The 25500-nt window shown below is 36.2% G+C and overlaps 1 protein-coding gene and 1 long non-coding RNA gene across 3 annotated transcripts in view; one reads left to right on the top strand and one right to left on the bottom strand.

Annotated features, from left to right (window-relative positions):
• Positions 1 to 25500, bottom strand: part of LOC120481253 (dynamin-1-like protein) — a 37176-nt gene that overhangs the window by 9825 nt on the left and 1851 nt on the right. Inside the window, exons 4-12 of one of the 2 annotated variants that reach the window (XM_089119295.1) lie at positions 24573 to 24611; positions 24072 to 24118; positions 22433 to 22501; positions 18288 to 18374; positions 15269 to 15431; positions 15057 to 15177; positions 8949 to 9287; positions 4993 to 5113; positions 2575 to 2730 (exon numbers count right to left, since the gene is read on the bottom strand). In XM_089119295.1, the coding sequence (XP_088975421.1) occupies positions 2575 to 2730; positions 4993 to 5113; positions 8949 to 9287; positions 15057 to 15177; positions 15269 to 15431; positions 18288 to 18374; positions 22433 to 22501; positions 24072 to 24118; positions 24573 to 24611 (1142 nt within the window). The remainder of the gene's footprint in view (positions 1 to 2574; positions 2731 to 4992; positions 5114 to 8948; positions 9288 to 15056; positions 15178 to 15268; positions 15432 to 18287; positions 18375 to 22432; positions 22502 to 24071; positions 24119 to 24572; positions 24612 to 25500) is intronic. The other variant, XM_089119296.1, reaches the window with a different exon arrangement.
• LOC148973626 (uncharacterized) lies at positions 19706 to 21939 on the top strand. The gene is made up of 6 exons (XR_016146443.1): positions 19706 to 19720; positions 20191 to 20245; positions 20354 to 20405; positions 20515 to 20558; positions 20686 to 20746; positions 20848 to 21939. It is a non-coding gene; the product is annotated as an uncharacterized LOC148973626 (long non-coding RNA).

The following is a 25500-nucleotide window of genomic DNA, read 5'->3' as shown; positions in this document are numbered from 1 at the left end:
CGTTTGAAATAAGAGTTTGACGTGCAGCACTATGCAGACACACTGTAATATTCAGGCCGCATCTTCCTCCATTGGTCACTCAGAACATTTATGGAAATTGAGCCACAGAATGAGGCATTTAAAAATCATCACATTATAGATGGCACAACAGCATTAGCATCTAACTAGGCTGGGGTGCATTTCCCCGCACAATGACGTAACTCACTGCTTATCCGTCATAGTATGATGCATCATTGTAGAAAATTAACTAGTTTGTTTCCTGAAAATGGTTTGAACCACGTTAGTCCTATTAGACGTGATATTGTACAAAAAACAGTTAACAACTTACAGTAAACAGTTGAGAAAGAAAACACATGTGCATCAGCAGATTGGATCTGTGCATTAGCTCTTAAAGTGACAGCAGCCTAATATTGCTGCAGCTGTGTTTTTAATGTTAATCAAACAACAAAAAGACAAAGATCACTCACTTCTCTAAATAACTTTTGTAACTTTAACCCTCAGGTGCCCTTCGTTTCGGAGTCACACTTGTTATCTTCCCGGTCAAAAGTGACCGGACACCTAAAAATTTAATTTCCTCCATCCCAGTAAAACCAATGCAATTTATTTTTGTTCTATAATATTTATTCTTTGTAATTTAGTATTTTGAGACAATTTGATTGAATTTATTAATATTTATGCAATATTTATGGTCTATTTTGTCATGGAAAATATATATATTTAAAAAAATATATATATTATGTTTTTCAAAAAAATATTAATGCAGTATTTTAGTTTAATATAGAGTCTAGGCCTTCAGAAAAAAAACATTTTTGAGGAAAATTAGCACCATCTGGTTACAGTATAGAGAAAAAGCGTAGAATCATGGTGTAACCACTAGATGACATGTACAGCTCTCTCTATAGAGAAGCATATGAATTCCCCAGATGTTTATGAACACATTTTTTTTTTTTGATGGATTTGAATATATAATTGAAACAATCTCAAAAACGATTTTTAATTAAAAAAAATTAAAAAATAAATAAATAAATACATTTTTTTGTCAATTTCCCATTCATTTCCTATGGGGGTCATTTTTGACCAAAGACCACAAGTGTGACTATTTTTTTAAGACCACTTAGCATGCTCAGATCATGACATTAATTGTTTTGTGTGTTCACATACATAATGCCATAAAAGTCACCAAGTTTCGTAACATTCAGATGAAGCTGTGATTTTTAAAAATTCAAAACATACTTTTTGTAATCAAAATTTATTGGTGTGTATGTGTATAAAAGTGTGTTTGTATGTGTGTGTGTGTTGGTGGGTTTGTCTGTTTTGCACTCTAGATGTTGTAGAGCGTCACCCCTTTCCTGCGGTGTACTCTTTTTTAGAATTGTGGCCGATTTGTAGATTGCACGTACAAAAATTCAGAGAATTTTTGATTTTCTTTGTCAATTTCCCATTCATTTCTTATGGGTCGGTCATTTTTGACCGAAGACCCATTTTTGACCGTGACTATTTTTTTTACGACCACTTAGCATGCTCGGATCATGACCTCGTTTTTTTTTTTTGTATTCACATACCCAATGCCATAAAACGCACCAAGTTTCGTAACATTCCGATGAAGTCGTGATTTTTAGAAATTCAAAACAGAAAATTTTTTTGGTCAGAAATGACCGAAGAGCACCTGAATGTTAACTATGTTGGTAATGTCAAAATATGTGATCATATTTGGCTTATGGTGCTTTTGGGAAATGCTTCCCTGCACAAAATGCATGTATGTATGGATGGATGGATATATTACTTTATGCAAGACTTTATTCCTAAGTGAGAAATACTTTTAGGGCTTGACAGTTTACAAAACTTTTGGGTGTTTATACTTGAGTTTACTCCTTATAAGAACCACCATAAAGTGAACCGTAAAGTTTTAAAAAATATATACGCATCACTCTGAGATTTCATAGGCCATAATCAATTTGTTTTTGAGCAATTCAATATGACTATAAAATAATAATTATTATGATTTTGTGATTATTAAATATATTAAACAAAATAAGAAATATATTGTCATAATGCTATTGTACTGTTAAATAGACTAATACAATTAATTTATTTCACAGTAAAATTAAAATACTTACATGTACGTCGCACATTTTTCAAATGTTATATCATCAAGCATTTATTTCGACTGGTAGCCGCCGGCAAATAAATAAATAAGCTAGCAGTGTGAAGACACTGTATATTCATTTAGACGTGTGCAGCTCACAGCGTCTCAGAATGGCTTGATTCACAGCTGTTCTGAGACTGAAACACTGTAACATGAACTACACAAGTGTAAATAGCACGATTCACTCTACCAGCGCTAGCACATACGTTTACTTAAATCCCAGCCTCCTGCGCAATTTGTCAATCGGACTAAGCCATGTTGCATTTTTCTCCCGATATTCTGCAAAGCCCTTCTAACTACCCAATTAATGTATATGTGTAAAGCACTGACAGGAGAGTTAAGTTTTAAGATTTTAAGACTGGCTACACTACTTAATATTCCATTTCCTGTTTTTTTCCTGCATCAAGTATTCAAAATCAGTGAATCACCTGTGTGCTGTAGGCTGAGCAGTGCTGGATGATCCTCTGAAGCTCCTCGTGTACGAGCTCCACACAGCGCATACTGGGCTCCTCCAGTCTCTTGATCTGCTTCTTCACCAGCAGCTCAAAGCTGATCTCAGGAACAAACAGCGCTGGCCGAGGACCCTACATCCATCACAACAGCCAAACACATTCAAAACACATTTAGTGTTTCCACAACGTCTGACCAATGATTTTACATTGCTTTTCCAAGCTATTCTAGTAGATAAGGTTTAATTTAATAGTGATTGCACTCACAAAGAACTATTTATATTAGAAGTAATATTTTAGATTTAAGCAAAAAAAAAATATATATATATATATATACATATACGCTACCAGTCATCATTTAGAAGGTTCTGAAAGAAGTCTCACCAAGGCTGCATTTATTTAATTAAAATTACTATAAAAACAGTATTGTGAAATATATTTTACAGTTTAAAATAACCAAAACAGCTTAGTATTTTTGTGGAAACCATGATACATTATTTTCATTATTCTCAATGAATATAATTTATTTGAAATAGAAATCTTTTGTAACATTACAAATGTCTTTACGGCCACATTTGATCAATTTGATGCATGCTTATCAATAAGTATAATGAATGAATGTATTAATTAACTACTTTTTTTACTCTTACTTACCCCAAACTTCTAAATGCTAGTGTATCATGCTTTTTTTGACAAAAATATTAAGTAGCAAAAACTGTTTTGAACATAACACTTGGCAAGCGACAAACCTAAAAATTACATTTCCTCCATCCCAGTAAAACCAATGCAATTTATTTTTGTTCTATAATATTTATTCTTTGTAATTTAGTATTTTGAAACAATTTGATTGAATTTATTAATATTTATGCAATATTTATGGTCTATTTTTGCCATGGAAATATATATATATATTTTTCTATATATATATATATATATTTTTTTTTTCAAAAAATTATTAATGCAGTATTTTAGTTTAATATAGAGTCTAGGCCTTCAGAAAAAAAAATAATATATATATATTTTTTTTTTTTTGAAGAAAATTAGCACCATCTGGTTACAGTATAGAGAAAAAGTGTAGAATCATGGTGTAACCACTAGATGGCATGTACAGCTCTCCATCAAGAAGCATGTGATTTCCCCAGATGTTTATTAACACATTTTTTGGTGGATTTGAATATATGGTTGAAACAATCTCAAAAACGATTTTTTTTAATTAAAAAAATGTAGTATATATATATATATATATATATATAAATAAATAAATAAAAAATTGTGAATTTTTGTGTTTTTGTCAATTTCCCATTCATTTACTATGGGGGTCATTTTTGACCAAAGACCACAAGTGTGACTATTTTTTTTTTTTAAGACCACTTAGCATGCTCAGATCATGACCTCAATTTTTTTGTGTGTTCACATACATAATGCCATAAAATCACCAAGTTTCGTAACATTGCGATGAAGCTGTGATTATGTGTATAAAAGTGTGTTTGTATGTGTGTGTGTGTGTGGGGGGGGTTTGTCTGTTTTGCACTCTAGATGTTGTAGAGTGTCACCCCTTTCCTGCGGTGTACTCTTTTTTAGAGTTGTGGCCAATTTGTAGATTGCACGTACAAAAATTCAGAGAATTTACATAATGGCATAAAAGTCACCAAGTTTCATAACATTCCGATGAAGCTGTGATTTTTAGAAATTCAAAACAGAACATTTTTCGGTCAGAAATGACCGAAGAGCACCCGAGGGTTAATAAGGATTAATCTATTTTTCATGGCTGGTAAAAAAATATTTACTGTTAACCAGAAATGTTTCTTGAGCAGCAAATCAGCATATTAGACTGATTTATCAAGGATCAAGTGACACCGAAGACTGTAGTGATAATGCTGAAAATTCAGCTTTGCATCACAGAAATAAATTTTAAAATAAATTAAAAAAAAAAAAAAAAAATTAAAAATTTTTTTTATTTAAATTGCAATAATATTTTACAATACGGTTTTACTGTATTCTTGATTAAATAAATGCAGTCGAGCATAAGAGACTTTTAAACAGAAGTAAATAACAACACTATAGATTTTTCAAAGACTTTTCAATCAATTTTAAATATATTATTTATTAAGAAATGATTTTATTCATTTTTAAGGTTTATTTAACATTTGGAGGCTTGGAATTCACACTTTTACAATTCTAGGTTTTCCGTGACTGTGGGAACATTAAAAAAGCGATCCGAAACAGCATCTATTTGCTCTTTCTAAAACTCTTCATGTCAATCTTATAAAAATAATCATTTAGGCAATTCGGTTTGGTGACGCTTATTAGTGTAGAAAATACACAGTTTATTTTTAAGAAAGTGAGCAAAGTACTGTATATGCTTATCTATTAACACACACATGCATGCATGCATACCGTAGCGTTTCGAATAGCTGTGAGAATATCTAGCTCAGTGAGTCCTCCCAGTGGGTCAATTGACTGCAGGGTTCTTCCAAATGTCTCGTGGAATATATAACAGATCCGAGCTCCTCCACACCTACAATGAACAAATGCTCACACAGTCAGTCAGTCAATCCATGAAAATGTAAAATCATGCAGCACTTTTGGACATCATCACAGCCTTGTTGGCACATTCACACAGGCCTGGAGTCATACTCAACCGTCCAGCCAGAAAACGTCAATACGAGGCACTTAATTAATCGATAGCTGGTGTGGACTTAGCCAGATATGAGAGATGAACAGCATTTCATCCAACAGTGAACAGGGTGTGAATAAGGAGTTGGGCAGACTTGAGGATTATCTGTCTGTCAAATTCAGCCAAGCAGACGAAGTAAACATGGTGTGCTTGATATCTGTCAAGAGTTTCAGTGTGAAAATGACAGACTGTGACGCTGCTGAAGTCACTGAAAGAATGATTCAACAGGAATGTAGCCCCGGTAATGACAATATGTCAAACTTGATTACTTGGTGCCTGTGGTAAGTGGCTCCACAGATCACAGTTAGGATTTTTGAGTTCTCCAAGATCACAAGATCAAACCTAATTGGCTGGATTTGTGCAATTTCTTTGAGTCTACCGTTGTATTGAAGTTAAAAATAAATGGCCAATGCTTACTTTTAATTGGGGCTTCAAAAAAAAAAAGACCTTTTCAAATTCAAACCAAAAACGACACGATTGTAAACAAAGCTCAGAAAGAAGGAAACATTAACATATATCCTGCTGGATCTGTCTGCTGCCTTTGACACAGTTAACCACCAGATCCTCCTATCAATCCTAAAGTTGCAGGGCATCTCGGGAACCGGACTCCAATGGTTCAAGTCTAACCCCTAAGGTACATCCTTTAGGGTGTCGCGGAGGGGTTTGGTGTCTAATGCTGCGTTCACGTGCTATGGAAAGTAGGATATTTTCCACTTGTGAACTGGTATTTACCAGTGAAAAAAAGCGTTCAAGTGCTTTTTTTGTCATAATGTGGTTAAAAGATGGAGATCCAGAACTGTTAAGGCCATTGCACACTGATTACAAAATTTTCGGATGCGTATTTTCGTGTCCGTCAGCCTAAAAATTCGTCACGCATAGAAACCTTGCACACCGAGTCCGTTGCGTATTTGTTAAACCTTTGCGGGGAAAAACGCAAAAATACCAAATGGATTCGTCAAGCAGTGAGGATGATTTTTGCCCTCCCTCTTATTGAAAAGAGAAGAAAGAGAAAATATTACGTCCATCCAATCCTGCAATTGCGCCGAGAGGAAGGAGAGTTCCTTATTAAGGAGTTGCGAATTTATCCTGAGCGATTCAAAATTTACCTCAGAATGTCAGTGGGACAGTTTGATGCTTTGCTAGCGATTCTGGAGCCACATATTAAAAACAAGACCACCAATTTCCGTGAACCAATCGATTCTGAACGGAGAGTCGGAGACTGGCAGTGTGTCTGGTATGGACCAGGTATGGACACACACCCGCGCGCGGCCCGGTGGAAGCGCCGGGCAGACAGAACAGCTAGGCTGTTATTATTGTGTATATATTGTGCCCAAATAATACATTAGTTATCGAACAGGCTGCTCGATCACACCTTATTCGATCCTGAAATTTCAATCTGATTGAAAGGGGAGGTTTATTCATTTCATAATCCAATATAGAGAAGAGAACATAAACACTTGATCGAATTGAATTTTTAACGTGTGAAAATTTCGGATGCGAATTTCGGACTCGGTGTGCAATGGCCTTTATTTAGCTAAAACTATTTTAGATTGCTTAAGTCATCTGCAACAGCAAGAAAATGATTTATCAAAACTCAAAAGGTAAATAATATGCTGTATATTTTCTAGATCATGAATAGTATATATTTTTACCATTCACGACTCTTGCGGTGCTCTCCGCCATTTTGAAAAGTTCAAAGGTTATCTCATCTCGGCAACTCGTCCATCATAATATTCTACGAGTTGCCCAGTGGAAAATACCACGTGTGCATTTTCCACGTCGGCTTTTGGTATTTACCATTACCATAGCACATGAACGCAGCATAAGACCCAACATCTAGCTACTGGGGTGCCTCAGGGCTCAGTGCTTGGACCACTCCTCTTCACCATCTACATGACATCACTAGGATCTGCGATTCAGAAACATGGCTTTTCCTGTCATTGCTACGCTGATGATGCGCACCTGTCTCATTCCAGCCCGACGATCCAAGGGAAGCTGCTCGTATCTCAGCCTGCCTCACTGACATTTCTGGCAGGATGAAGGACAACCACTGGCACTGCTCCCTTTTACCTAAACTCATTACTTCAGACTTATGTGCCATCCAGAAACTTGCGTTCTGCAAGCGAATGTCGTCTTGTGGTGCCATCTCAAAGAGGCACAAAATCTCTTTCTTGGACATTTACCATGACTGTTGCCTGCTGGTGGAATGCTGCCTGCCTAACTCAAGCAAGAAAACACCAAAGCTGCTTTCAAGAAAGAGCTGAAGACGCATCTTTTTGGGCAGCACTCGATCCAGTAACACTAACACTTCCTCTTCTATTAAATTTTTTAAAATTTATTCATAAAAATAATATATTATATTTAGTGCTGTCAAACGATTAAAATGTTTAATCGCGATTAATCTCATTAATGTCATAGTTAACGCACAATTAATCACACATTTTTATCTATTCTAAATGTCTCTTGATTTCTTTTTGTTACATTATTTTTTTCTCATTTTAATGCTCTTATCAATATGGAAAAGTGGAAAAATTATTATTGAAAATAACATTGGAATAGTGCTCAATTTCTCACTAACATATAGCCTATATCTCTCACACAATGTAACACTGTCTATCAATAAAAGGGTGAAAGAAATACTGACGAGGTCCTGATATTGGCGACGGGGCGGAGAATTCGCATCATCTGTGTGTGTGTGTGTGTGTGTGTGTGTTTGCTTGGCCATCATCAAGAGGTGTTTCAGACTGGACGTGCTGCGATGATGATCGCTCAGTTCACAATGAAAAAACACACATATCACTTGGTCTTGTCAATGGGACAATATGGCAACTTTTTAAAAGTAAACTTTCCATTCAGAATTTTAGGCCATCCATTTCGGCGTCTCGCGCTCATCATCCACTCAAAAGTAACATTACTATTTGGCCGGCTCGCAAGCCGAAACGAGTGTGTGCGGCACAAAACGTCCTCGTGCTGCGCTCTGAAACCCTTTCATTTCAATGGCTTTCGCCGCGCAAGGACGTTTTGTTGCTTCTTTGACCAAAGCGCAAGCGGATCAAGACCATAAACAAATAAACAGGCACGCCGCAAACACACGTTTGGGCTTGCGAGCAGGCTTTGAGTGGATGACGAGCGCGAGACGCCGAAATGGATCAGGACGCATGCCGCGTCCTGTTGCAAAAGCATGTGAAAAAACGACAAAGTTTGCTAGGACAAAAAGACCGTTAATCGCGCAATAAAAAAATTAACGGCGTTAAGATGGGTTTGCGTTAACGCCGTTAATAACGCGTTAAACTGACAGCCCTAATTATATTATATATTAAACATGGATGAATCAATAAGATCTTTTGCAACAAGAATTTAGAAAATATATTTTTATTTCATGCTGACTTTAAAACTCCCGGTATAGATATACAACGATTTTTTTTTTTTTTTTTTTTTTTTGAAGAGCCTATTTCCTACGTTTGTTTGGTTTTAGTTTTCTAGGAAATAAATTAAGAGAAGCACTTTGAGAAGAATTTTCACTTTTTTCCATCCTGGCTGCAATCAATCAATCAATCAATCAATCTATTGAGGAAGGGCATATAAATTTAAAAAAAATATATATATATTTTGAATTGTCAATTTTGATTTCATGGTGACTTTAAGTGAACTTGTATGTTCTGGCTCATGTACTCACAATTCAGAGGTCTGGATGTGCCTGGCAGTGCCTTCGATGGTGCTGCAGTAGTCGGTGGCGAACTTGGTGACGATCTGCAGCAAGGTGGCGCTGTGGTCTTCCACAGGCTGCCCGTAGCTGTTGAGTCGGGACTGGTACTGGGCGGCGAGCACCGTGACTCGTGTCTTGAGCTCGGGGAGGCAGTCTCTGATGTGATGCATTAGCAGTCGGCTCAGGGTGCGAGCCAGGTATCGAGAGCCGCAGCGGGAGGCTAATGACGGGTAATGGCGCTGAAGAAACGCCTGCTCGTCTTTGCAGGAGTCAGTGAGACACTTTTGGGTGTTCAAGTCATGCTGGCTCCTGGTGAAGTACAAAAAAAAATTATAGGATTGAATAGTGGATCAAAGCCTGCAAATTTATTCAACAGAAGTAGGAAGGCACCAAGGTGAATCTGAACTCACTCTCAACAACATGCTTTCCTCTAGAAGATTTTAGGCAGAATATACACTATCTGTCAAATTTTTGGAAACATTACCTTTATTTTAAGGTGACTAAGTTACATTGTACTTACTCAAATAAGTAATATTAATTAACTACATGTACTTACTATAGAGTTATAGTTAGGGTTAGTTACTATTATTATTACTATAGTAAGTACATCATTTAGTAGTAAAGTGTAGCGTAACTAAGTCATTAAAATAAAGTGTCTTATGCTCACTAAGGCTGCATTTATTTACTCAAAAATACACAATAACAGTAATATTGTGAAATATTACAATTAAAAATACATCTCCACAGATCACAATTAGGATTTTTGTGCTAAAAAAAAAATGGCGAGAGCTCTCCAAGATTTGCTTTGTGCAATTTCTTTGAGTCTACCGTTGTATTGAAGTTAAAAATAAATGGCCAATGCATTTATTTACTCAAAAATACACAATAAAAAAACAGTAATATTGTGAAATATCACAATTAAAAATACATTTCCATTTTTATAAATTGTAAAATGTAATTTATTCATGTGAGCAAAGCTGAATTTTCAGCATCATTACTCCAGTCTTCAGTGTCACGTGATCCTTCAGAAATGTAGAGGCTAATACCAAATATCTTAATTCTTTTAGCCTCCTGAGGTTAGATGAGGAGTATCTTCTTATCTACATGTCCATTAAGCACGCACAGAGATGCGGTCATAATAAAAGCTGTATTTATTGATGATCGCAATCTCTGGTTTACTTTCCAAACAAAACAAAAGTTGACATCCAAGAAAACATTATCAGTAACACGATTTCATGCGATTGAAGAAACTGTTGCCTGTTTGTGCCAAACAATCCTATCTCGTTATCAACACCTGCACTCGTAGTGACGTGTCAAAAAGGGGTGGAGTCACGCATCGTAGTGACGCGTCAAAAAGGGGTGGAGTCAATAAACGTACTCGACTAGGTTAGTACAAGTATTAAATATTAAACATAAAACAGAATTCCCTTGTACTTTTAAAGCATAATATTTTGATGAAGCCCCTCCTTCCGAAATACAAAACGTGCTGTGATTGGTTAACTGGCCCAGTGTGTTGTGATTGGCAGCGCTTTGCGCGTGTCCCTTCATAACTGCGAGATCTTCTCTAGTGTAAATATTGCGGATGGCATCAACTTCAAACCAATTCAAGCCTGATTCAGACCCTGACAATGTTAACGAACCAGAGGACTTTGCAAGCACGGATTTCCCTGGACACGTCAGAGTGGTGTGACTTTTGTAAATTCCTTATACATTATAGAAATTATGTTATTATCCACCATTTAATCGTGATATTTGTCGGAAAACTGAGGTAATTACAAGCAGTAATCGATCACAAAACCATGTTTAACATTGGAGAACAGACTCACAAAAGCGAGAGCTAACAGAAAACAAGCTGTTCTCCATAAAATGTGCAGCGGACAGATAAACGTTGGGGTTTTGATGTTCAGGAATTAAGTTTTAACCCCTTGAAGGTCAAACAAATGGAATGTTGTGGAAAAAACAGCGTCTCTTTGACAGCGATAGCACAGCTCAAACAGGCCTCGACCGCTCTTTTGCCTTTTCCGTGGGCGGGGATTATTTAAATGAGAAACATTGTGATTTCGCAAGATCTGTAAAAATCGCATTGCAGTCAAAACAAGTCATTCGTTGTAGATCTTGAAAAGTGGATTCTGATCAATAAAATATCTCTCTTTGGAGTGGACTTAGCGCTTTGTAACCTTGCAGATCTTTTTTATGCTCAAACAGCTACATTACACACTAACTAAAGGTGAAAAATATGTTTAAATGTTAAAGTTTAAATGTTAAACGGATGTAAACTGAAAAAAGCACTGTTTTTTTATACGTTTCGTATACTGTATTTGTTCTACTGGTTGTTATTTGCATCTTTGCATTCTTATTTTTAATAACAAAGATCAAATAACTACATTGTGATTAGTAATATAGTAATTATTATTAATAAAAGAATTGGAGAAAAAGATGCATCGTGGTGTATCAAGAAACGTTTTATAATCCAAATGTTACCCTCTGAATCTTAATCAAATCAAATTGTAGGCAAGTGGAAATTCACACCTTTATTTGATTTGATTGAAAATTAGGTAAAAAATTATTCCTGATATTCATTCTAATATGATGATTTGGTGCTCAAGAAATATTAATATCAATGTTTTGTAATATTTTTGTGAAAACTGAGACACTTTTTTCAGGATACTTTGATGAAAGTTCAGAACAGCATTTCTTTGAAATGGAAAAAATTTGTAACATTATACGTGTCTTTACTTTCACTTTGTTGATCAATTTAACTTAATAAATGTATTCATTTCTTTTAAAACAACAACAACAACAAAAAAAAACTTACTGATCCCAAAGGTTTGAGTGGTTGGAGAAGTCAAAAAAGAGGTAATTTTAGAGAAAGAGCAAGCCAAATCACATTTTGAAGGCTCACTTGGAAAGTAAATCTACTATTTACAGAGTTACTATGGATTTCATATTGACTTTAAATATAGAGATCGTTGGCATCATTAGGCATGTATTGTTCTTAGACAAATGAAAGTGTATAGTTCTTTCCATTTGGTCAAAGTGAATTTCTAAAACAATCTGCAGGGCCTTTTTACAGGATAGAGGCGAGCTGATAATTGTTAGTACACTGCCCACTACTGGAAAAGACGAAGCTGTAACTTTGGTTGTACTGTGCACAAGATTCTGAAGTAAATGCAAATAGTGCTTTCATGGGCAAAAGTAAACATGATTTGCCACACTTCTGTGGCACTGAAGATGGTTGCTAGCGAATTTTGATGTGATTACTAGGGCAGGTTTGGAGTATTTGGTTACTGGTTCAAGACTTTATGGTATTTTGTTATGGGTCGGCTGCTTCCTTCAGTTCTGCCTGTTTTGTTTTATCATCCAAAACACATGATTTGAAGAATCATTCACGTCTGTAGGCCAAATGACATGCAATATTAAAGGGATAGTTCACTTTGAGATTAATTTTTGGTATGTTTTAGCTTACCTCAAGGGCATCCAAGATATAGGTGTCTTTGTTTCCACAGTAGTTTCAATTTTGGTTTGATTTTTTAGGTCAAACCGTTCTTGTCTGTCAGTCATATAATGCAGGTCTATGGTCACCACCTCAAAGAGGTGAATTACCTAAAAAAAATTAAACATGATGTAATTACTCGTGAATGTAAGTACACATTGATGGTCGAAAACACGAAACGAGCGGTTTGTGTGTGAAAACGAACAGTATTTATATCTTTTTTACCTCTTGTAACCACAGCGCTAGAGATCACATTTGGACGTGGCTGTGGTTACAAGAGGTAAAAACGATATAAATACTGTTCGCGTTCTCACACAAACCGCTCGTTTCGTGTCTTAGGCCATCAATGTGTACTTACATTTACGAGTCATTAAATCATGTTTAATTTTTTTTTAGGTGGTGACCATAGACCTGCATTATATGACTGACAGACAAGAACGGTTTGACCTAAAAATATCAAAATTGAAACTACAGCGGAAACAAAGACACCCACATCTTGGATGCCCTTGAGGTAAGCTAAAACATACCAAAAATTAATTTGAAAGTGAACTATCCCTTTAAAGATTAAGGATTGGTTTAAATCCCTGACATTAAGTATTGAGGTCTACTGATAAAAGTAATGTACATTGCACTGAACACATCTTTTATTTGTTGCCAGAGCTCGCTCTCCATAAATGCTCTCCCAGGAAATCTTCAAGTGCTTTCCTGTTTGACTGCTCGTTGTTTGAATCCTCAAAGCGAGTGTTGGTTAATATTGCAGAGATGTTGGCCCGCAGCTGTTTCTGATTAAGTTAACGAGAGTCGAGAAATGAAAAGTGTCACTGCAGTTCTTCTCCCCCAACTAAACTGTCTCCCTGTATTCGTAAAGCACATGCTACAGCCCAAGCTGAATAAACCAGTGATTTATCTCCGGCACGGCTCTGCTAGATGATAGCGGGTAGACGTGGTACCCTTGGGTGCTTGTGCTTAAAAAGGCAGGGCAGGAGAGGATAACAGCGCAGGGAATATTACAGTCACTGCTCCTTAGGGGTGTGATAGAGGAACTCGAAATGTAAGAAAATTACACTGTTAAAATGTCGCACTGCTTTTCACACGGTTGATTAAGTTTCTACCGCAGTTAAAGAAGTCGAAAGGGCCGTGTGCTACACTTTAGTCTTTCCCTGAAGCCCTACTAATGTCATTCAGGATTTCCTGTGCATGTTGTGAAGTTATTTCACATGGTCATTCTTTAACGCTCACGCTTAAACAGGCTGTGTTTGCTGCTGTGCCTTTAGGACTTCATATGTAAATGTGCTGTAATGATGAGAAAAAACAGAACGCATTTTTGCTAAATGTGTGAAATACATCACTGCAGGTCCAAACTGGAGCAGTTTCAAGGTGAAATGATCACTTGTGTTGCTAAAAGAGCTACAGGGCTCTGATTAGAAGCCACTGAGTTGACATTTGAAAAAATGTAGATTTTCCAATTATTTTCAAGATTGGGGTCAGTAAGTTTTTGATGAATACTTTTATTCAGCAAGGACACATTAAATTGATCAGAAGTGACAGTAAAGTAACATTAGTAACACTTGAAGGGGTGTGCATAAGACTGACATGACACCTTCATAATTATGACATGATTTATGTTATGAATATGAAGGAAGTTTTATGCATGTTTGTGACAACTGTCATTAAGTGTCATTCGCTCAGTTATGACATTTTTAATGCAAATATGACATTGTTTGAGATGTCTTTGTTACATCATTACCTGTCAGTGTCTTTGTCATGACAACTGGACATTACAAAGACAACACAACCTGTCATAAACATCACATAGCAGATTAAGCCACTTAATGTAATGTTAACCAATAAAGCTGTCAGGTTGTTGGTTTTGACATTGGCAAATTCAATCAGTACCACTGTAGTTGAGGTCAAGAAAAATATTCATGACAGTTATAATGCCTCATGACAGCCAAAGTCAAAGCCAACCACTTGAAAGTTTAACTTCATTTTATGTCAAGTTGTCATAACAAAGACATTAAACAATGTCATATTTGCATTCAAAATCTTATTATTGAGCAAAAGACACAGTTGTCATTAACTTCATATTCAAGACATATGTCATGTCATGGTTATGAAGGTGTCATGTCAGTCTTATGCACACCCCTTCAAGTAAAGTGTTACAGTAACATTTTTATTACTGTCAAAGTTGCATTTGATTACTGTAACTTTGATTTTTCTATTCATCAAAGAATCCTGGAAAAAAAAAATCAAATGTATCACGGTTTTCATAAAAATATTAAGCAGCACACCTGTTTTCATTACTGATAAAAATAAGAAATGTTGGTAGCACTTTATTTTACAGTCCTGTTCCCCATGTAGATATGATGTATTTACTGTATTATAGTAATTACAATAACTGGGTAATAACTAAGTACTAACCCTGAACCCATCTCTAATCATAACCTTAACCTACTGAACCCATGACTCTCCTGTTCAAACTCGTTCATCAAAATGAACAAATCTTTTTCCGAGTCATTTGGTTGATTCATATTTGCCTTGGGGAAAATAAAAAAATGATTCAACAAATGTTTAAAGCCACTGACCTGTTAACCACACCAATAATGCCCAGTCTGACTGGTATGACGCGGCCCAGCAGCACCTCCAGAGCATCTGTCCCAGCGTCCATCAAATCCAGCTTACTCACGACAAGCAGCGTCCTGTGACCTGAGCGCAACAGACGATGAGTACATTCCCTTCCCACAATGCCATTCAATGGAGCAATAATGACATCTGGACTTCTCTGCATGTCGCTCACCATCTGGGTCCACGTCTCGTGCCAGTTTAAGGGCATCAGATGTGGCGAGGTCAGAGTTGGCGGGAGATACACACAGGATGAGAGAGTTGGGGTTGGAGATGTAGGACAAAATCATCTGTTGGACTTGAGTCTCGATATCTTCAGGCTGGTCCCCAACCGGGACCTACACAAAAAAAAAGATCATATCATTGAATGAATGAATGGATTTCAGCTATTTTATCTTTAAAATCGCAGACATATTTACAATTTTACTGGGAAATCCAGATATTTCAATAGGAATCCATTAGATTGGGAATTCTTTTTTTTCAATATATTTATTAACTTTTTACCAACTATACACAAAATACAGTATAGACACATATTGATGTCTTTCGCATCATTACAACTTACTTAGCATATCTCAATTTGTACAGGACTCACATCCTCAAGATTAATGAACATAAAAAAATAAATAAATAATAAAAGAGTGAGGGCGAGTGATTTCCCCAAACAAGATTTTGCAATTGGTTCAAGGTTTTGGTTTGAAAGTGATTTCTGAGTTGTGCTTCATACATCACAATGTATTTTTTTTTTCATCAAAATGTCCCAAATGTGGTCGCATCTAATACAGAAATGCACCTTTTCCATTGGTTTTCCAACCACCACTAGATGCTGCATTTCTGCCACCTACTGGACTGGAGAGTGAAGTACTAGATGGAGAGCAATGGTGTTTGCCACAATTTTACTGTACAATTACTTAAATTAGGGTTGTGTATCAGCAACAAAGTCACAATGGTAAGTTATACAACTATTATCAGTTGTAAAGTCCTTATACAAATCAATTAACACTCCCTACACTTATGAAAACCTGTGCTTTTATCTGTGGAGACTGAGCAGAATATTTCCCTATCGTGAAACTTTGATTTAGGGATTAGATCTCTAGATATCAGCCAATCCTATTATATTTGCTCACAGGCTTAAGTAGCTTATATTATTTATACAGTATTGCTGATTCATAGTGGTGCACGATATATCGGGCACCGATATAATATCGGCCGATATGGTCAATTTTTGTACATATCGGCATCGTTCCGATGTCAAAATAGGGCCGATGTGAACAGGCCGATAATCATTACTGTGTATTTAACGTGTGTGTAGATGTGAGTGTGGGGGCGGGGATGTTTGTTTTTTCACGAGCGCAAACATTAAGAGCCTGTCAGTTTAAATATCAAGCACAAGAAGACTGGAACTTACGCGCTGTTTTCTGTCAGCCTTACTAAGGTGTTATTACGTATTATATAGCTAGTTGGGCTAGTCTAACGGTGTACTATTTAGCTTTAAATGGTTAGTTCACCCAAAAATGAAAATTCTGTCAGTATTTACTCACCCTCAAGTTGTTCCAATCCTCTATGTGTTTATTTGTTTTGCTGAACACAAAGGAAGATATTTGGAAGAATGTTTTAATCAAACAGATCTCATTCCCCATTGACTTGTATTGCATTTTTTCCTACTATGGTGGTCAATGGGGAATGAGATCTGTTTGATTAAAACATTCTTCCAAATATCTTCCTTTGTGTTCAGCAAAACAAATAAACACATAGAGGTTTGGAACAACATGAGGGTGAGTAAATACTGACAGAATTTTCATTTTTGGGTGAACTAACCCTTTAATAACATGATCACTTAGGGTGGGTAATATGACCAAAATATTATAGGCAAAAAATAAGCACAAAAAAACTAAAGACAATAGGACAAATAAATACCAACATACATATTTAAGTTGAGGTTTTCCTGTTGTTGTTTGATTAAAGACACTGACAGGAGCAGGTATATTAGGTTTCTGTCATTTTAGGACCTCAATTTCAAAAGATGACTCTCACCCTCTGCGAAATGAGTTTCAGTTACTACCGTCTGCGAGGAGGTATAAAGTCCCTAGGTGCAGAACGAAAAGATATAAAAGCAGCTTCGTACCTAATGCGATTGATATGCTTAACAAATTGCAGAGGTGTTTTTCAGATAATACGTACTAGGAGTCTTAATATTTTATGATATTTAAAGAGATGAAATGCTCTTGAGAGCACTTCTTTTATGAGAGCACTTCAATAAGAGTATTTTTTTTTTTTTTTATGTGTAGTGTACCAGTAGTGTCCTGTGTTTTTTTTTTTTTTGTACTGGATGCCACAGTATCTCATTGCACTGTAAAACAAATTTACCTACGGGTATAAATAAAGTAAATAAACAAACAAACAAACAATACTGACAAGGTCCCAAATACTCACAGACATTAATGCCAAGACGCACATTTAAATCCTAGAAAAAAAAACTGAAAAAAAAAAACAGTACTCGCCCGCATAGAAAACCACAGGCAGTCTGACATCGGTCAAGTACCGAATTAAATTCTCTTTCGCAGTATACTGCGCTTTTGATAACTCTTTTTAGTACTATCGAGGGTATCATACTTTTTATTTTGTCATTCATCCATGTTTTTTAATCACCTACTGACATAATGTGCACAGCATCTGTATCCTTGTGAAAATAATATTAATGAAACGCCTTGCCTTTGTCCCTCCATGTGGCCGACTCTGTCGATTCCTTTAATTAAAAGGCATCTTAAGACATTATTATTTAAACAAGCTTTTAGTTGACTGGGTCATTTGGGGCTATTTTAATTTATGTAATTTTTTATTGATTGTATACTGAATCATTATTGTGGTTACACTTTGTAAAGCACTTTGTGATTTTATTTGTGAAAAGCACTCTATAAATAAACTTTACTTACCTACTTACTTAACCTACTTACTTACAACTTTATGCAATTCAATAATTATTGTTTTTTTTTTCTGTATTGATATTACTGTAAGAATTGTAGTATCGTGGGCTAATATAGTTTATTTCTTAAACAATTTATTGTACTAAAATAACATGTTTAAAATTTTAAGAGATAAAATAGAATATGATACTTCTATTTTTATCCTAAAGCAAATGAGCTTGTTTGCATTACATTACATGGCAAAATAACATGCACAGTCATTGTTGTTACCTTAGTGATCCCAGGCAAGTCGACCAACGTCAGACTGAGCACGTTTGGGGAATAGATCTTCAGGTAAATGGGCTCTGGACTGATGCCCTAAGAAGGAAAAAGAGGACAACTAAATGAGATCATTAAAATCCAGGCCTTCAAATGTTACGACAAGTGTGTGTGCAAGTCAAACTGAATGAAACACACTGCATGAAAAGTGGGATTTTCGTCAGTAAGCGGCACTGTAGATTGTCGTGGAAGTTCAGGTTTACGACTGCACACGGCAATTTACAGGTAACACTCAAAACTGCCGTGAATTGCCGGAAATTGACGTGGGCCTTGCTTGGCAGTTGTCCCCCCATTGTCCCCCCTTCTCCTAAATCTAGAGGAGGCTTTGACATGTAAATGAAAATGCTGTGAGCTATACACATGCAAATAAGGGTAGGGGAGTTTCACCCCAGCCAGGTAACATTTTTCTGAAAGGAACTTCATTCTAAGACAATCTCTGGTAGAAATAGATCAGGCTCAGTATAACCTAATTACCGTGTTTTTTTTTTTTTTTTTTTGTGCGTGTGTTTTTTTTAACATTGCAACATGACATCCAAAAAGATAACAATCAACAAATAATAATTTCACAATAAATAAGAAACAAATAAAAATAGGACAGAATTGAACAAATAAAATAAAAACAGGAAAGGATCTATCTTTGTGTATAATATTATGATTTAAGAGAAAGTTAGAAACCAGTAATTTGTACTATTTAAAGAAAGAAAATAGCATACACATAAATTCACTTTTCAATTAGCTTCAATATTCTTTAGCAAATACAATTGTATCACTACATTTTTATAGATACATTTGAGAGACTCAATATACTGAAAACTGAAAATCAGACCCAAAAAAAAAAAAAACTTCAAACAAGGTTTAGAATTATTCATTTTACTCTTATGAATATGAAATTTTCCTAATACAATTACAAGATTCATCATAACATTTACAGAAGTAGTTTTCAAAATATATGATAACATCTTTGGATGTTAATTCACAGTTATAAACAGATGTTTTTTGTTTTTGTTTTTTACAAATTTTTTTACTGGTTTATTTATTTTAAGTAGCATAATAAAGTTATTTATTTATGCATATATGTATTTTTACATTTCATGGTAGCCTATTTGGGTATATCCACCTTATTCCTAATTTAAAATGAACAGCAGCAGAAAAGTCAAGACAGCCGACGACAGCCTTTCAACCTGAGTCAAAAACCAGTGAACGTAACTCTGATTGGCTGAGGCAGCATATCATCATAATCCAACCTGTAACGTCAGCCACTCTGATTGGCTGAGGCAACGTGCCAGGCATGTGGCGTGTTATTCAAGCAGAAATAACGGCACAGATATTCAGCCTGCTTCGCCGTCATGATCGCTGGGGAACCCATCTTTTCCTCTAAATTGAAGGTAAGTTCGTCCAACTTAGTGAATTCTATGTCCATGTGTACTTATAGTGTTTGGTAGTTTAGCGTTGTTGTCTTAAACTTCACAAATCTGCTGTGATTACTGCCGCGAATGTCCAAGGGTGTTAACCTAACGGAACAGTTTTTTGTTTTGCGTTAGCTTGCTGCTCTTAATTCTTTTTTAGTTTCGTTTCAATTTGAACAATTTGGGACACTAAACTGTACGTTAGTACTACAGTACAGTAGTAACTGTACTGTACTAACTCGTACTGAGTGTTCAATTGGCTTTTCCCAATGCGTTTACTGTGAATATCGTCAGAAATTATGAAAAAATAATAAGTGCCAGGGTCATGAAACATAAAGCGCGTAATGTGCTTGTATGCTCTAGTGTAGGCTATCCTTGTTTGTAAAATTGCATCGCTTTGTATGATGGAGTGAAATCTTCAGGTGTTTGTGATTTGTTTTGTCTCTCAGGGACTGTAAGGAGTGCGGTGTCCTTCGCTGATAGGAGAAAAAACACCTAAACAAGGTAACGTTAACGTTACGTGTTGTGATCTTATCCTCTTTTCTTTTGAACAGGCCCCAGTCAAATAAAAAGTAAAACTAAACTAATTTGTATTAACGTTTGTGTTTATAGATGACTTTGAGCGTGAGACAGTGGTGAAAACGCCAAAGAGAACTGGAACATGGCATGTTATATTCAGTTATAAATGTTTGACCAAGTTATTAAATATCTTATAAATCTGTTCAGTTTCATCATTTGATAATAACTTTATAACACATTTGTTTGTGGTATAGATGCAGTGACTGAGACTGGGAGATGCAGTGACTGAAACCTGGTGGTAAGTATTGATCTTTTGGCAGTGGAGAAGACACTTTTAATAGACACCTTCTCCCTTGTGAGCTAGCAAACTTTGTTATTCTAATTAGAGTATTGTAAACATCACCAAATGTGTTTGTTTACTTCAGTGTTCCAGAAAAAGGTCCTGAAACTACTGGTCGACATCCGCCATCGCCTGAAGGAAACCAGGTAGTGGATGCAGAAGAAACATATTTTTGCTTACAAATGTGGGGACTTGGGGCAGATTGCCTTTGCATACATCTAAATCATTGTCTTTTTCAACTTTGCAGAAGGGGTCATGAAATTCGGTTCCACAGCCACTGAGGTGTATGTACATCAAGGTGAACCTCAAGCACGCGTCGCAAAGACTTGGATTCACTTCGCCCTGATGAGCCAAGCCTACAGGACTTGAATTAAGAGTTTTAAAGGGATAGTTTACTTGAAATTATTTTTTTGAAATGTTTTGGCTTACATCAAGGGCATCAGTCATATAATGGAAGTCTATGGGGATCTCTTAAAAGAGCATGCACAGAGAAGTACAAATTAAACATGATTTAATGAATCATAACTGTAAGTACACCTTGATGGCTTAAGATACGAGACGAGCGGTTTGTGTGAGAAAATGAACAGTGTGTGTGTTTGTGTGTATATATATATATATGATCTGCGCATGCGGCGGAAAGTGCCAGAAGCGATCTTGCACTGGTACGTCACTCATTGTTTACACAGATTTCAGAAGTTTTACTGTGAAGATCTAAACATATTAAGATATATTGCATTTTTGTGTATATCTAAATATATATATATATATACACATTTATACAATAACAATATAAATACTGTTTGTTTTCTCTCACAAAACGCTCATTTCGTGTCTTAGTCCATCAATGTGTACTTAATTTATGAGTCATTAAATCATGTTTAATTTGGTCTTCTTTGTGCATGCTCTTTGAGGTGGTGACCATAGACCTGCATTATATGACTGACAGACAACAACGGTTTGACCTAAAAATATCAAAATTGAAAATACTGTGGAAACAAAGACCCCTGCATCTTGGATGCCCTTGAGGTAAGCTAAAACATATCAAAAATTAATTTCAAAGTGAACAATCCCTTTAAATTACATCCTTATTATTCGTTCATAATTCTGCCTTCTGTGTTTGATATATCTGTTGCCCAATTCTGATGCCATTCAGGGTAATTTTTTTTTGAATAAAGATGCAATATATTATTGATTTATTTGTATAACTGTAGTGCTGTATGTATGTTGTCCCATGTTTCCAGAGGGTGGAGGACATGTTTTCTGTGCTTTGAAGATGTTCTCCTATGCTTTGTACATAGTTGTGTGTTTGTTCTAATAAAGCTATTTCTTTGAATAAACAGTATGTGGCAAATGTTCCTTTCCTCAATAAATTCATGTCCTTGATGGTAATAATAATTTAGTCCATAGGATAACAATGACATGAATATACAACATAATAGCATATCATATGAATATATATATATATTATTATTATTATAATTTTATGTCGGCTGACCAATAGTAACAGATCTGCCAACCAATCACGAGTGATTTTCTTGTTTGAATGTAGTGAATTTCAACCAATACTGAGTGAGGAACTTCAAGCCATTCTCTGGCAAGGCGCGCGCAGTGCTGCTATTCATATGCTAATTAGGGCCATTCACACCTCCGCGAGCGCTCCATGTATACGTCATGGTTCGTTTCCGTCAATATGTGGCACAGACGAACGCGACGTTCACAGTCTGTAAATTGTCGTTAACTGCCGAAAATTAGGGAGATTTCCGGCAGTTTACGGGGACGAAAACCCCACTTTTCATGCAGTGACACTGATGAGTGCCATGCTTCCACTGCACCTTATTTTCGGTATTGCGATCCGTTTCATCCTCAATCTCTTTCCGGATTTCACTGAAATCTGTGAAAATCTGAGCAAAGAAAAAACAGCATCTTTAAAGAATCGATGTGATAAGCTTGATCTGAAAGTGATCTAAATGACCCTTTGTATAAACTTAAGCCCTATTGACGAGACTAGTTTTCTATACAATGTTTGAGTTACATGAACTCACCCAATCTCTGTGATTTAATGCACCGATTCAGACTGGACTAACAGTGTGTTCTCTAGATAGGCATTACAGAAGGTCATCTGCTGTGTTTGCGTGCATCACGTATGACAACAACGTGTCTTTTAATTACTTTCTGATATAGTAACTTTAATGTATTATTAGCACCATATTTATATAAACTTAACATACGATTATATACTAAAGGATTATTAGGAACACCTGTTCAATTTCCCATTAATGCAATTATCTAATCAACCAATGACATGGCAGTTGCTTCAATGCATTTAGGGGTGTGGTCCTGGTCAAGACAATCTCCCGAACTCCAAACTGAATGTCAGAATGGAAAAGAAAGGTGATTTAAGCAATTTTGAGCATGGCATGGTTGTTGGTGCCAGACGGGCCGATCTGCTCAGTTACTGGGATTTTCACGCACAACCATTTCTAGGGTTTACAAAGAATGATGTGAAAAGGGAAAAACATCCAGTTATGCGGCAGTCCTGTGGGCGAAAATGCCTTGTTGATGCTCGAGGTCAGAGGAGAATGGGCCGACTGATTCAAGCTGATAGAAGAGCAACTTTGACTGAAATAACCACTCGTTACAACCGAGGTATGCAGCAAAGCATTTGTGAAGCCACAACACGCACAACCTTGAGGCGGATGGGCTACAACAGCAGAAGACCCCACCGGGTACCACTCATGTCCACTATAAATAGGAAAAAGAGGCCAAAATTGTACAGTTGAAGACTGGAAAAATGTTGCCCGGTCTAAAGAGTCTCGATTTCTGTTGAGACATTCACATGGAAGAGTCAGAATTTGGCGTAAACAGAATGAGAACATGGATCCATCATGCCTTGTTACCACTGTGCAGGCTGGTGGTGGTGGTGTAATGGTGTGGGGGATGTTTTCTTGGCACACTTTAGGCTCCTTAGTGCCAATTGGTCACCGTTTAAATGCCACGGCCTACCTGAGCATTGTTTCTGACCATGTCCATCCCTTTATACCCACCATGTCCCCATCCTCGGATGGCTACTTCCAGCAGGATAATGCACCATGTCACAAAGCTCGAATCATTTCAAACTGGTTTCTTGAACATGACAATGAGTTGACTGTACTAAAATGGCCCCCACAGTCACCAGATCTCAACCCAATAGAGCATCTTTGGGATGTGGTGGAACTGGAGCTTCGTGCCCTGGATGTGCATCCCACAAATCTCCATCAACTGCAAGATGCTATCCTATCAATATGGGCCAACATTTCTAAAGAATGCTTTCAGCACCTTGTTGAATCAATGCCATGTGGAATTAAGGGGGTCAAACACAGTATTAGTATGGTGTTCCTAATAATCCTTTGGGTGAGTGTACATTAGTAAATACAATATCGGCAATCATAGACACTAGCATTTGAATAGGATAAGATCAACTTTTGTAATTACCTGGTTTTTGCAGTGAAGGAATGTGCCCCATTCCTCTGCTTTGATACCTTTAGAAGATATAATGAGACAGAATGAGAGAGAGAATAACAAGAACACAAGACAATACAAATCAATATTAATGACACTGAATCTGCAGAAAACCTCTTCCCATAAAAGACCTCGGCAGAAAAAAAAAGCATTTTACAGGCTTTCACAGCAAAGAGAACTGAAGTGAACAAATTGTAAAATCAATATTCAACCAGAAATGTTACAGTGGCCGGATACATGAGTACACAAAAGAGAGATTGGAGACCAAACGTGCATTTGCTCTAGTCTCAGAGTGGAAACAATAGCAGTAAAAACAATACCAGTTTTTCACTTAAAAAAATCAACCGATGGGAAAACAATCTAGGTTATAAAGAATGACATTTACAAAACAGAAGATGACGCAAGTGCTGTGGGATGGGAACCACACCAGGACAGCGAGATCATGCAGATGAACAAGTGTTGAAAAACAGAGACCTGGATAGGAGTTTTGAGAGTTTTGTTTAGCCCCATTTCCTGAGAAAGTAAAGAAAGGACAGCAGAGAGAGTGTTACTGTAAGCGGATTAGAAACAAATTCACAGAACGATCAGAACACGTCATAGTGAGCAGACGTTAAAAGGGTCGTGAGATGACGTTTTTTATTATTGTAATGTTTCTTGAGGTTCACTTATAATATTAATAGCATTTTTGCACACAAAAACAAATATATGTAAAAAAACGAGTATTTTCAACCTGTCAGTGTGTTTTCAAGAGGCGGTTCCTTTAAGGCTTGTCAGTAAACGGCCACTGTTGTGATTGGCTAACGTCATTGCACTGGAAACAGTCACTCAATATCAACGCCCACTCAATATTGCACATGAGTTAGTGTTTTGAAAACATTATCCATATAAAACTGTCGCTTACGCGAAGATCATGACACATTTAATTGAATGTTCCAGGTTCAGTACTAAGTTAAGCTACTAAAAAAGAGCAAAACACATTTACAGTAATGCACTTACAATGGACAAGTCTATAGGACAAGAAATATGATACACAAATATAAGAAATATGAAGCTCTCATTTTCATTGATGTTATTAATTATATATAAATCTATTGAAAAAATATTCACTAGTGTCTAAATCATTTTATTAAATGTAGCAAATTTAACAACTATTTTCTGGAATTTATCAAAATTAAACGTAAAAGACATTTATAATTTTACAAAGATGTATATTTCAAATAAATGCTGTCCTTTTGAACTTTTAATTCATCAAATTATGTATCAGTTTCCACAAAATTATGAAGCAGCACAAATGTTTTAAACATTGATAATATTAATAAGTATTTCTTAAGCCCCAAATGTGGTATATCACAATGAGTATTGATGCTGAAAATGCAGCATAAATTACATTTTTAAAACATTC

The sequence above is a fragment of the Pimephales promelas genome, chromosome 14, assembly GCF_988280905.1.
Source record: "Pimephales promelas chromosome 14, fPimPro1.hap1.1, whole genome shotgun sequence".
NCBI classification, from domain to species: Eukaryota; Metazoa; Chordata; class Actinopteri; order Cypriniformes; family Leuciscidae; genus Pimephales; species Pimephales promelas.
Note: the sequence above shows the minus strand (reverse complement) of the source record. Positions and strands in the feature narration are given on the sequence as shown.